At 40.0% G+C, this 13,512-nt stretch overlaps 1 protein-coding gene across 2 annotated transcripts in view; it reads left to right on the top strand.

Annotated features, from left to right (window-relative positions):
- The window catches only part of lama (lamina ancestor), a 49,058-nt gene extending 38,741 nt beyond the window's left edge, over positions 1 to 10,317 (top strand). For both annotated transcript variants that reach the window (XM_065234633.1, XM_065234634.1), the window contains 3 exons: positions 8,047 to 8,313; positions 8,542 to 9,607; positions 9,669 to 10,317. In XM_065234633.1, the coding sequence (XP_065090705.1) occupies positions 8,047 to 8,313; positions 8,542 to 9,607; positions 9,669 to 10,127 (1,792 nt within the window). In that variant the 3' untranslated portion in view covers positions 10,128 to 10,317. The remainder of the gene's footprint in view (positions 1 to 8,046; positions 8,314 to 8,541; positions 9,608 to 9,668) is intronic.
- Positions 10,318 to 13,512: the final 3,195 nt, after the last annotated feature.

Here is a 13,512-nt window from a genome sequence, read left to right as displayed (position 1 = left end):
ATGTTATTTCGATTAGATTAAGCCGTTTTCGTGCTATTATGTATTGTAATATATCGAACACGCCATTTTGTAAAATTAAACGAGAGTCAAAATCGCTGACTTCCAGCACAAACTTGGTTCATTGTCTCTAGCGAACAATTATGCTAAGTTTCATGGAATTCGGAGAGGGTAAAATAAAATCGTTTCGTCAGTTGGCATGTATTTGCTCTACCGAGGTTTAACGATTTTATTATCAATTTGTGCACCCACGATGGAAGATGTTAGGTTTCAGAAACAGGAATGAAAACTCGTTCAGCTCCCGCGGATGCTCATAATATTACAAAGGAATGACATTATTCACTCATTCCGCAACATTTCGCTGAATTCTTTTGATAATGACGGATCACTCTTGCGAATTGGAGTGATTGATTCATTTCACAAGTTGGGCCTACTAAGCACAACCCGCCCTTTGCCTCTTTCGAGTGGATTTTTTTTTCACAAAATGGAATTTTTTTCACTGCAGATGACTTCTAAACTGATTTACCTTTCCGTACGTACCGTAAGATTTGATAAAGAAAATCAAATTGTTACGATATTGTTAAAAATCTAACACTGCTTCTTGACCCCAAACTTGGTCTACGGATTCTATATTCGGCCTAACACATTGAAACGCCATTCAAACGCCATTGAATTCACTTCGGCCTATCAGATGAAGATAAAAATTGGTTCGGTCGGAGCGCTTCTTTTGTTTTTTTAGAATAATGGGTGCAAACATTCATATCACGCGTTCCCATTGACTTCGTTCGGTAGCTTCTGAACTAAAGTATCGTACCAAACGCATAATTTACTTGTTTACTCTGAAATCATGCATTTATTTGATGTTTTCTGCTCGATAGACACAAAATGGGCGATTAGGCCGAAGTAGTTCACGAACCCAATGGCGTTGGACATTGATTTCTGGAATCTACACGTCATCCCCGTCTTGAAAATACCCATATTTATGGGTATTTTACACGTTTTTGGAATCCGATGGTCGCTATCTTGCATTGCAAAATGGCATCGGACATTGATTTCCGGCATCTGCGCGTCGACCTGGAACGCCCATATTGTATAGTATTTGCCACATTACATGGGTATTTGACAGTTTTTCCCACTGTTTATTAAACCGGAAGCCGCCAACTTTAATTTCAAAATGGTGTCAGTTATCAATTTCCAGCCTCTAGACATCACTCCGATTCCTGAAATAGCCCTATTGATGGGTATTTGACAGTATTTCCCACTTTTTCTTAAACCGGATTCTATCTTGGATTTCAAAATGGCATCGGATATCAATTTCCTGCTGTCTTCCTTCGGAAGGGAAGTAAAGCCGATGGTCCAGACCCATGTGTGTTGAATGGGTGCGATATCCTACGTAGGCATATCGATGTCCGTCGGTGATTGACACTAGATTGCGGAACAGAGACCGACATAAAATAAAGGAATGAAAATTAAAAATATATCCATATTGATATGATTTGACTTTTATCTTTTTATGAAGCCGGACTTTCATCTTTTTATGAAGCCGAAAGGCGCCATCTTGGATTTAAAAATGGCGTCCAATATCAATTTAAAGCCTCTAGACATCACTCCGATTAAAAAACACATATTGATGGGTATTTGACAGTATTTTCCACTTTTTATGAAGCTGGAAGCCACCATCTTTGATTTCAAAATGGCGTCGGATGTAAATTTCCGGCATCTAGACATCACCCCGATTTAAAAAATACCAATATTGATGGGTATTTGACAATATTTCCCAATATTTACGAAACTGGAAGCCGCCATCTTGGATTTCAAAATGGCACCGGATACCGATATCCGACCTCCCGTCACCCTGATTAAAAAACACATATTGATGGGTATTTGACAGTATCTCCTAATTTTTATGAAGCGGAAAGCCGCTATCTTGGATTTCAAAATGGCATCGGATATCAATTTCCAGCCTCTAGACATCACCCCGATTAAAAAAAAACATATTGATGGGTATTTGACAGTATTGTCACTTTTTATGAAACCGGAAGCCACCGTCTTGGTTAAAAAAAATGGCGTAGGATATCAATTTTCGGCCTCCAGACATCACCCCGGTTCCAAAAATACCCATATTTAAGGGTATTTGACAGTATTTTCCACTATTTATGAAACCGGAAGCCGCCATCTTGGATTTTAAAATGGCGTCTGTCATCAATTTCCGGCCTGTAAACATCACTCCAATCCAAAAAACCCATACTGATAAGTACATATTTGATATCAAACATTCCTATTCTAAACATAAACTGGTCGTAGTCTATCCGGATACTATCCGGTAAAAAAAAAATGATGGATAATATCAGAGGGGCAAGACAGCTCCTAATCATGAGCAATTTCTGAGTATCTTTTAAGCCATTTTGACTAACTCACATTGCGTAGTGAGCAAGATCACTGTCATTTGCTTTCTCACTTTTCACATCACAGCAACAGCCTTCAATGCTGTCAATTCAAACAACAACTTAAAGGAAAACATGTTTACATGACACTTAAATTGATTGATTTGATTATCCTGCATCATCTCAGCTTGATAACCTTCGTTCAACCCTTACCAACTGTGAAATTGCTGCCTAGCTGCCTTAGACTTACCAAGGGCGAATGCTTGTCCGGCTTGATATGGTGGAAAAACTGGATATGCCTGACCAAATATTGCCGTTTCCAAATTTTAATTTTTCTCTGAATTCGCAATACACAACGTACTGCACGTACAAACTACAATACTCGTCGAAGCAATCCCGTTCCCATGGCTTGGCAAACTGCCGCTGGATGAAACTGCGAACCGAGCTCTGAATTACCACTGTGCCGTTCTACTGACGGTGGACATCCATCCCTGCTCTTTTGGTGCTTCTGCTGTGCCTTCTGGATGATAGTGATACGGTCCAGTTTCTGCGATACACCACCGTGATTTTGCTGCGGCCGTCGACGGCAGTCTCCTTTAAAGTAGAACAACACTCCATACGTGTGTTCTTCGGTTTCTCGTTGGTTAAGTCCAAAGTGGCCCAGGTGTAGAATTTGTTGTTCGTCTCCATCTGTTTTATGAACAACGCTGACGATATCGAGTGATTGGTTGCGATCTTGTGAACTTGATCACGTCTCATGACGATCCTGTACTTGGTCTTAACATTGCCGTGGGAATGCAAAGAGAAAGTCGACGAAGATAATCTGTCAGCTTGATTTGTCCTTCGAGTTCCTGACCGGTTTTCACTTCGATTTCGTCCGGTTGATCGTTGATGGATTTGAAGTCCGGACAATGATCGCACTCACCGGAAACATTGGTAGCGGTTACTTCAACGTCCTCCTCCTTTTCTGCGGTAATGGTTGGTAGCGTTGCCGTCGGAGCTGGAATTGGGTATTAATCGGTTGTTGTCCCACCGGGGAGATGTGTTCTATATCGGAAACTGTAGCGGTGGATTTCATTGGAGGGGTCACGGTTGGAACATTGCTCACCACGCTATGTTTGATGTGCTGTGATGGAATCTTCACGCTGTAGCTAACTTGCATGGTGCTAACGAGAAGGGGATCGGAGTTAGTTATTACCTGAGTGGTGCGAAGTGAAATTTTCTTCATGTTGGTAGTGTTGAAATAAACGTTTCATCACCGTCGGTTGGTAGAGAGAAGTGTCAAACGGCTTTTTGTGCAGAGCCGATTCGTGACTTTGTGAATGTTTGTTGACATTGTTCATAGCTGGAGTTTTTACGGAGTGGAATAAAATTCAGAATGAAGTGTTTTGCTCACTTTTGCAATTATAAAGATGGACACGAAGAAAAGCGAAGCCTATTCAGGTTTCCCAAGGATTCAGCATTACGAAAAGAGTGGCTCAGTTTCTGTGAGGTGGATCTCAATTTTCAAATCAAACCCAGTGACCGGTTGTGCAGTATTCATTTTGATAAAAATTGTGTAAAACATCTGAATTCAGTTGCTTATCGTGATAAAAATGCAATCCCTACACTGCGAACATATGATGATGGTCCATTTATCAGTGATACAATTTCAGGGAAGTCAAGAAAGAATAAAACCCTGACACATCCTCTACCTGACTTGCAATCAAACATAGTAATTTTTATTTGTATAAATTGTTGCAAATCAGATGCAAATTTAATGTGGCCGACGATATCTATGGAAGTGCTATCGAAATTCCCTGGGACCTCCAATGGCAACGATTTGACTTCCCTCCAAATCGTGTGAAACTCGAACATGAAAACTCTATAGAACCCCCGTAGAACCTCGCTGGCAGCAACTAAAATATCCACTGAAACCTCTTCTGTCGCGGGAAAAATCTGTTGAAATTTCCTGGAACTTTTGTACTATCATCACAAATCTCCTTAGAACGTTCTCCGAAGTCACAGTCGTTCCTGAGCGAAAAAAAATCGGAGGGGTTTTTTTCAGCGCAGGAGTCTACTTTGGTCCAAAATACGCAATAATACTGTTATTTTTAATTGTTTGAGTCGTTTCGAATCACGTTTTTAAAAAGATCAAAAACATTACTGAAAAATATTTATTTTTTATTTTGGACGATAACAATACTTCTATCTATTTCAACGAACCACAATGATAAAAAAGTGGTTCGATTTGACAGCTCGAAAGTGGTTCGATTTTGAGGTCCGTCTTCGCACCACTCAGGTTATTACCATTCTCAATGGGACTGCTGTAACGACTACTGGATCAATCGATGCTGATGAGATCGTTGCATTATAGGTGAAATTCCAGATGTTTACAAAAATAACTGTTTGCAGAGCTTGTTTGATCAGCGATGATCCTTTTGAAGTGACAACTGGGAAGAAGAACAACTGCTGGTAGTAAGCAGGCACCGGCACAGGTTCTTCCATAATATTCAAGCTATTCGAAAACCTCAGGATACACTTGGGCTTAGTTTGTTTGAAAACAAAACTGACGTCTAATATGAGAAGCTTATTCTTAAAGGGAGTAAACGGAGTAAGTAGAGAAAAAAAATGATGAACGTCGAATAAATAATAATAAATAATGAGGTTAATTAAGTAACTCCCGAGTTACTCACTGCAAAAAAGCAACTCAGAGTAAACCTGTCTCACCCCTAGATAATATCCAAGTAAAAAGTATCCGGATAATTTTAACTTGGATATTATTCGGAGCAAATAAAAGGTGGACATGAATAAACTTCGTTTATTTCCATCCACTTGATTGGTCTATCCGGATAATTATATTATTCATGCTTATCCGTATAATTTTGAAAAATCTCAACGACGCCGACTGGGATCGAACCCAGGCCTATTGGAGTGAGAGGCAATCACGATTGCCACTACACCACTGGCGCTAAAGAGCCAGAGTCATGAATCTTTTCAGCAAGCCCAAGAAACTTGACAATGGACTACCGTAATTTCAAAGTCAGACATCTTTTTTTTTCCCTTTATTATAGAGATTTTTAGCCATAGGCTAGTTCATCTCTTAAGTCAGACATCTGAATCTTTGTACAAGAGGCTTGAAACCTTTTTATCTATCAACGCACAGAATTTAGAAAAAAAACGCCTTGATTCCTATATGCATAGTGATGCTGAATCTAAAAAATCATACTCAAGATTTTTTCCAAGTAGGTCATAGTATAAAAGATTCTTCTTACATCGAAATTTCTTAAATTTTCCCCTGATTAGTTGCCTCTTAATAAATGTCAATCCAAATTTTTTAAAACAATTTCAAACTGCAATCTTTCTCTTTCTAAAATCCAGCCAAATTAACCGTTTAATCAAGTAACGTATATAGACATTATAGACACATTTATGAGATAGTGTAACATAGCAATATTTAAAATGTCAGAGACTTCAAACAGTTTTTAAAATCTCTGAATCAGAAAAAAAATATCTTAATTCTAGGACTTAAATTATTTGCATAAGGTTTAATATATTTTTTTTTTTCATAATTCTTGAAGTTCTGAAAATTAATTGAAAATATGAGACATTTTCTAAAATACCATGGCATTCCTGCTGCTTCTCGGTTTCAAACGCCAACAATTTATTTCCCTCTCTAATTGTTCTGCATTTGGAGGTGGCCGGCGACGGTATTGCATAAATTTCACGATATTACCAGCATTTGCACATAGGGTTTAGGACCCTAAGCCCATTTATGGGCTCTCTGTGTAATTATAGATGATGTTCAAAATAACAGGGTAGCAATCACGGGCGGTCAATCATACTCATGGTCATTACCTATCTCTTCCGGAGCAGAGAATGAAAACAAAATTAAAACATAGTTTGATATAAGCAACAATCAATACGAAACTAACGATTTTAAATTGGCTCACCACTTTAGTAGCCTATTGGTCCCAAGCAAACGATTAACGTACCCTATTCTAGTTGAAATTCTATTACTACACTATGTTTGTTTTGATTCGCTATGAAAGTTTGACAGATAACATCAGGGATGTGTGGATTCATGCAGAACATGCAGGGGTGAGTGAAATAGCTTGGGACTGCTTGGGAACGTTGTTCTGGTACTGAGTGAGCCAAAAATAATAATGATTTTCTTCGGGACCCAGTGGTCTTAGAGTTACCTCTATGATATAAGGCTGTCCACGAGACAGTTGCGATCAGCTGACTTTTTTGTTTACCAAGAACTTTTGACAGATCACACTAGAACTGGCAGTTCATTCTCATATGAATTTCTACTTTGTTTATGTTTACATTCAGCACCATTAACACCAGATCACTCACACACTCTAGAGCTAGCTGTCAGCTCCACTGAGAAACGTCTCTTGGATCACCTTATTATGATATAATCGTTCATGATAACATAATTTGACAACCGTGTGGTCGAGTTAACAGTAATCATAACAACAATGAGACCTAAATGGTATATAGTATGATTAAGATATAAGATTATCAAAATGATAAAAAATCTAGCTCTACTGAGAACAAATCGTTATCAAAATTAATAATCCATATGTAATTGTGATTGTGATTGTGATTTTGTAGTATAGAAGGGGGCCAAGGGCCAGGTTTCCGATAATTTTATGCACCGTACATGCTATACCAGTAGACAGGGGGTGGCCAGAGACGATGTTAAATAAGAGACGCGCGAAGACCGAAGCCAAAAGTTCCAATCGAACCGTCAAACGCGGTTCCAATCGAGCAATGTAAATAAACACGAGCGCTTCACGAAGAAAAGCGTGGGAAGTATTGAGATCGGGGATGAATTTAATTGTTGAGGTTGGTTGTCTTTATTAAGGAGATTTTCAGCCAGACGCTGGTTAACTGTTGAGATTTAAATAATTATAATTAACTTTGCGTATGAAAAGTGAAATTGGACAGGGAATATTATTGTTATTCGCCAGCTGAATTCTCGTTATGTTCTCACGAAATATTTGATGCAGCACAACGAAATATATCTACACAGGCTGTGTAACAAAGATCAAGGCGTTTCCGGTGTAATTTTTCAAGATAGTAAAATTTGTGAAAGACTTCAAAAGGGAGATTTCACTCATGCATGATAGGAAGCAACAATCTCAAATTGAATAATTTTGTGCAACACTCTGTATAATATACCATCCAATGTGGTATATAAGTCACTTGAAGCAACACAAAATTGCAGGTTGACAAATCTTACAGAAAAAGAAATTAGTTGGCCGTGCAACCAAATTTACTTTTATTCTCTCCACGCATCTCTTATATAAAATCGTCTCTGGGGGTGGCATCACAACATCTTTATCAGCAGGTTAAATAAGTTCTGTGTAATCCACGAATGTGAAACAGGGCGAGTCATAGTAACATCATCGGTAGGGTAAACGATCGGCAAGACCCCATCTCAACATTAATGTATTAGCTGCCATAAGGGAAGAAATACGGGAGGGGGGTTTGTGTCGATTCATAGATAGCTGTAACCAAAGACAAAACACTTGGTTAACTTGGTTAACTTTAAATTAACATATTAATTAATGATAAGCTTCAACATATTTAGAAAACTTATACACACCTTGAACAAACCTACCCTTAGCATCCAAAAACCTTAAAACCTATTTCTGATTTCTCTCCATTGCAGACCCAACTACAGTGGCACATACTGCGCGACCACGTACTGGGCCCGCAATTCGGGCTTCCGCGTGGAATTCTGGGGACAACGTAATGATCTGGAGGAAGTCCCCCGGGGAGCAGTGCGAGCATGCTTCAAGCACAGCCTCATGGAGAGCGGTTGGTCCCAGCTGGAGCTCGAATCCCAACCTGAGTATCCGGACAGCATTCAAGCCTTTGCCGCGGGAATGCTGGAGGGTGCCCTTACCTGGCACAACATCCATCAGCATTGGGCCAAGTAAGTATGATGAGGATGATAAGTCGACAATGGCCTTGATCTAGCACGAGAGAGATAAGTGGTTTGGATGAGATTATCTAGATATTGCTACGCATATTATAGTGGGAAATTTACATTACTTAACAGTGGAAAAATCTCTTGCAAACATAAAAAAAAACCTCACAATTGACTTACCAATCATCGGTTGTTTGATCGTTCACTTTTATTTTTGTTATTTCTGCCTTCCAGCACCATCGAAGCGGAATGCAGCCGGGATGATCAGTCGGAGGAATTTTGCCACTGGCTGCGTCGGGTCATCAGCACCAATGTGGAAACGGTGAAGAAGATGGCCGATATGAAGGGCAAAAATGATCACTACTGGTATCAGGTTGGCCTGTTCTTCGATCAGCTGGATGGGCTGGAGTTTGGATTCCGCAAGGGTGTTCGGCGCTCTCGTCAGGAGCACGAGATTCCCATGGAAGACTTCCTGTTGATGAACAGTGCGGTGGACATTCGTGATCTCAAAGCGTACTACATGAATTTCCTGGATAGCGAGAGTGGAATGAGCGTGGAACCGAACAAGGGAATGATGCTGCTGAAGTTGGTGGAGAGCATTAGCGGGAAGGTGAACATCATGCTGGGTCACACGAGTGACGGCAGCTACGCTTCCATGTTGAGGATGATGAAGAAGTACACGCTAAATTATCATTTCTCCACTGAATCGAGCGCTGAGCGAGTAGTCCCAAATACGAACATTGTCTTCACCGGATATCCAGCAGTTTTGGCTTCACTGGATGATTTCTACATGCTATCTGGTAAACGTCACCGCATGGTCGTAGCCGGCATCAAGATCGAAAACGATAACATGAATCTCTGGACGAAGATAGACTTGGTACGATCGGTTTCCCTGGCACCTAGGGTAATGGCTGCCAACCGACTGGCTCACAGTGGCCGGGTATGGTCCAAGTATTTCGCACGAAGCCCTTCGACTGGAGCAAAGCAGTGGCTAGTGGTCGACTTGAAGCGACTGAATCGGGGCATGGAACTGTCAGACGAGTCTGCCGAAGCTGAAGAACTACTAATGAACCATGCTGAGTATGATGATCACATGAAGACAGGTGTGAAGCAATTGAATGACTACGCGGAGATTGACTTCGAAGGAATTGTGAAGAAGACAACTTCCATTGGAAAGCTCAGTGATGGAGGATTGTTTTGGGTGATTGATCAACTACCCGGAAGACTGCATGCTGAAGACATGACTCAGCAAATAATAAGGGATGGATACTGGCTGGGAACTGGTGTGCCAACCTTCAACGTAAGTCTCAAATCTGCTTACTTTAATTCTATTCGACCTACAATTTTCTTTTTTTTCACAGGAATTAGCCGAAATCGGTCAGGTGAAGACCAACGGGACTTACACGCAACAACATTCCATTCAGGAGAAAATCCTCAACAACATCACTGACTTGGAAGGGCTGGCAAAATTCATCCGCCAAAGTGCCTACCGAGGCGATTTGGATCAGCAACATCCGACCGCCTTCGGAAACATCGATTTGAAGCTGTTCGTGGAAACCAATGTCAGCAATGGGACCAGTATCTTCCAGGCGTACTCGGGACCTCTGTACGATCCGATTACCGATGGACAGGCTGTGAAGCGTAGCGTTGACGCAACCAAGGGAGAGGGTGAAGTCGATGCGGTTTCGGCATCTGGTACCAAGATTCAACGGGTAAAGCCGTTCGACTGGAGTGCAGCGAAAAAGCTGGAAGCTCCTCACCAGGGACAACCGACGGTGTGGAACTTTGGTCGTCAGTCACCCAAGTGGGCGTGGGCATAATGCGAGCTGGATGAAGAGAGGGAGTGGGGATGAAAAATTGTGTGCCTTAAAAAGTTTATTAGATGCTTTAAAATCGGACGTTTTTATAGGGTAACAAAATTTTACAATGCAAGTAAAGTAGTTTGAAAAGAGCAATCGGAATGTAACACTTTTACCAGAATGAAAAATGAACCGTACCACAACAACTTTTAGCGGTTCAAAATAAAAATAGCAAAATGACCATTTTTTAAACTTTGGTGTTTGTTGTTTAATCCGAAAAACCGTCAAACAAATTGGACCAGCGTACATCGGGGAGGAGGTGTACAGTGGTCGGAGAAGTACAAAATCATGGCATACATTAATAGCTCCTTATGGTTCCGTTATAAAAGTACAGTGTTCTCAGCACAGTTGATGTTTAGTACCTACGTCTTCATGTGGTAACATCAAAGTAGTTCGAAGTTCTACACCTAGGGCGGCGCTTTTGTTATTTTTTTTAATAAAGTACGATAGAAGTATGGAGTCTTCGGCAAGTTTTTGGACAATGTCATTTTGAGCAACTCTTCCCAATGTACTAACTGCAAGTCCTTTAGGTTTTGAGATATTGTGATTTTTTTGGAAAATAATGTCGATGGAAAAATTTACCTATTTGTAGACTAACCGTGTAGGGTTAACTACCCCATTTCCGGCCTATTAAGCACAACCCGCATTTAGTCTTTCTTAATCTAGCGCAGTTTAGCACCAAACGGAATGTTATTATTACTGATGGCTTTCAAATTTATTTATCTTTAAGTACGTACCGTAAGATTTGATAAAGAGAAACCAATCGTTGAGGTATTGTCAAAAGTCTAACACTGCTTCTTGACGCCAAACTCGGCCTACGGATTCTAAACTCGGCCTAACGCATTGAAACGCCAATGAATTCACTTCGGCCTATCGGGTGAAGAAAAAACATGATTCGGTCGGAGCGCTTCTTTTGTTTTTGTAAATAATGGGTGCAAACCTTCATATCACGCGTTCTCATTGACTTCGTTCGGTAGCTTATTAGCTAAAGTATCGCACCAAATGCATAATTGACTTGTTTACTCTGAAATCATGGACTTATTTGAAGTTTGCTGCTCCATAGGCCCAAAATGGGCGATTAGGCCGAAGTAGTTCTCTACCCTATTTATGCTCAGCATATTTCTTTATTATGCCCTAGAAAACAATTTACTGTAGCATCAAAACAACTTAGATATAAAATTATAAAAAAATCAAATCGGATTAGTTTGAGCAAAACCTGCTCATTTGTTAAAAACTTTTCACTCAGTTGTTGAAATTTGTTTTTGATTAAAGAAATTGATAGATTAGGATCATAGTTTACTATAGATATACAAAGAGTAGGAAAATCTTAACATTTGAACCAACAATAATGATTTTTTACACTTAAAGTCCGAGATGTGCAGCGAGCATTTCTCACTTCATTTTTACAACACAAAAACAAATACAGTTTATTACTAGAAATAAAATCCACTTTTTTTACCAAACCTATAACAAGCTTAAACTCTATTCTATCTACTGCTTTAAAAAGAACTATGTTACGTCAACTGTCAAATCCCTGCTCCTCAGTGGTCTGTCGATTTGCAACTATGCCAAATTTGAATGTATTTGCGAGAGAGTTTCAAAGTTCGAGATAAACTAGCCTACGGCTAAAAATCTAAAATTAAGTTAAAAAAAAAGTTTTAAAATAACTAGGGGGAAATTCATGGGAACTTTACTTAATTTACAACTTTTTTTTCCAAAAGTTTTTGTGCCGTTATCAAATGCTACACCTGATTTTTTTACGAAATATAGAACCTTTGTCAAATAATATATGGGATACATGTGGTAGCATTTATTGCTACCAAAGTGGACTACCAAATATTTTATTGTTTTTCTTTCTAAAATCTATGTTTTTGAAAACAAAAATAAGGGTTTTAATCTCTATTGGTGATTTACCTACACTGAACGAAAACATCCGCAAAACTTTGAATGATTATTGTATTGCTCGAGCCCTTTAACAATATGCTTTCGAATTTCGGATGATTACCCTGGGGGGGACTTCCTGTCAAATCAGCCTACTGATCATTCTTGTAGGAAACTGGTTCCAAACGTAAACAAACGCTGTAGGTTTCTTATGGCTTGTTTACGTTTGGAACCAGTTATGCGAGGTAGGCGACGATTGTTCGTATTTGACAGCCACCTCCTCCCTTATGATTACCTTATGGTTGAATTCGGTACCAGCTGAAGGGCATCCATATGACTGTTATCCCAATAAAGGATTATATTTATTTGAAAATTAGCTGTAAAACATACAGGGCTCAGATGACAACAATTTAATGATAGGATGACTTGCAAATGCTTTCGATCACTTTAGATTAGATTTATAATTCAATTTACATATTTACATATTCATATTGAATAGCCATGAACAGCCATTCTATCATGGATACAAAAATCGTTTGTTGGTAGAGGAAACTTACTCCACCACAAAATAGACAATCTTCGGTTTCCACACTTTACCAATGTTAGTACCACATCTGATAGCGATGACTATGTTTCCACCTCGTTTGTCAGATCAGATCAGCAAATGGCTGAATCAACATCATATGCATTTCCATTTAGGATGACAACCATTCTACAGATCATTATGTATTTCAACTGAGGTCCGTTCGTTTCTCGAATCAATATTCATCCTGTATTCGAGAGGAGCATCATCTGATTACAAAACAACCGTCATTGAAAGCATGCAACACTAAACAGGCACGTGTTGTCAACGGATCTAGCACTAAGCGCGCAATTTTCAAATCACGTTTTCCTGTCTATCATCCCAGCCGACCAGTCCATTGATGGGTCTCAATGCAGTTTGCTGTCAAGAATTGCATGCCGAAAGCCGGCACGCTCTCACCACACATAAACAACTCGCGAGAGTGAGTACTGCGATAGGCGCCATATGCACTTGCCACCACAGTAGCAAAAAGGCCACGGACCACCCCAACAACCGGCACTCAATAACCTAAAAAAAAACTCCCGAGAGTTCTCCCACACTCGCATGCAGAATAGAATAATCTAGCGAGCGCCGACGACGACAGACGGAGCCGAAAAAAATTTGTGTAATCGCGTTTTTCGTGTGTTGTTGGCTGTGTCGTTCGTCCGTGGTGTTGTTGGCGAAAATAAGTGAAAAATACCCGTGCAGAAAAACAAAACTAATCCGGAATAAGTTTTCCTCAGTTTCCGGCGCGATTCCGCTGTTGTATTCGTTGAGTTCTGCCGATTCGGTCCTGATTAGTTCCCCCACGGTGCTGTGTCCGTAAGTGAAAAGCGATCATCCGACGACGACGAGAGTTCGAAGGCCTTCCGTGTCTATTACAGCGACAAGTGAGGGAAAAAA

This window comes from Ochlerotatus camptorhynchus, unplaced genomic scaffold, assembly GCF_037179485.1.
Source record: "Ochlerotatus camptorhynchus isolate MF236.1 unplaced genomic scaffold, CSIRO-AGI_Acam_v1.1 ptg000434l, whole genome shotgun sequence".
Lineage (NCBI taxonomy): Eukaryota > Metazoa > Arthropoda > Insecta > Diptera > Culicidae > Ochlerotatus > Ochlerotatus camptorhynchus.
Note: the sequence above shows the minus strand (reverse complement) of the source record. Positions and strands in the feature narration are given on the sequence as shown.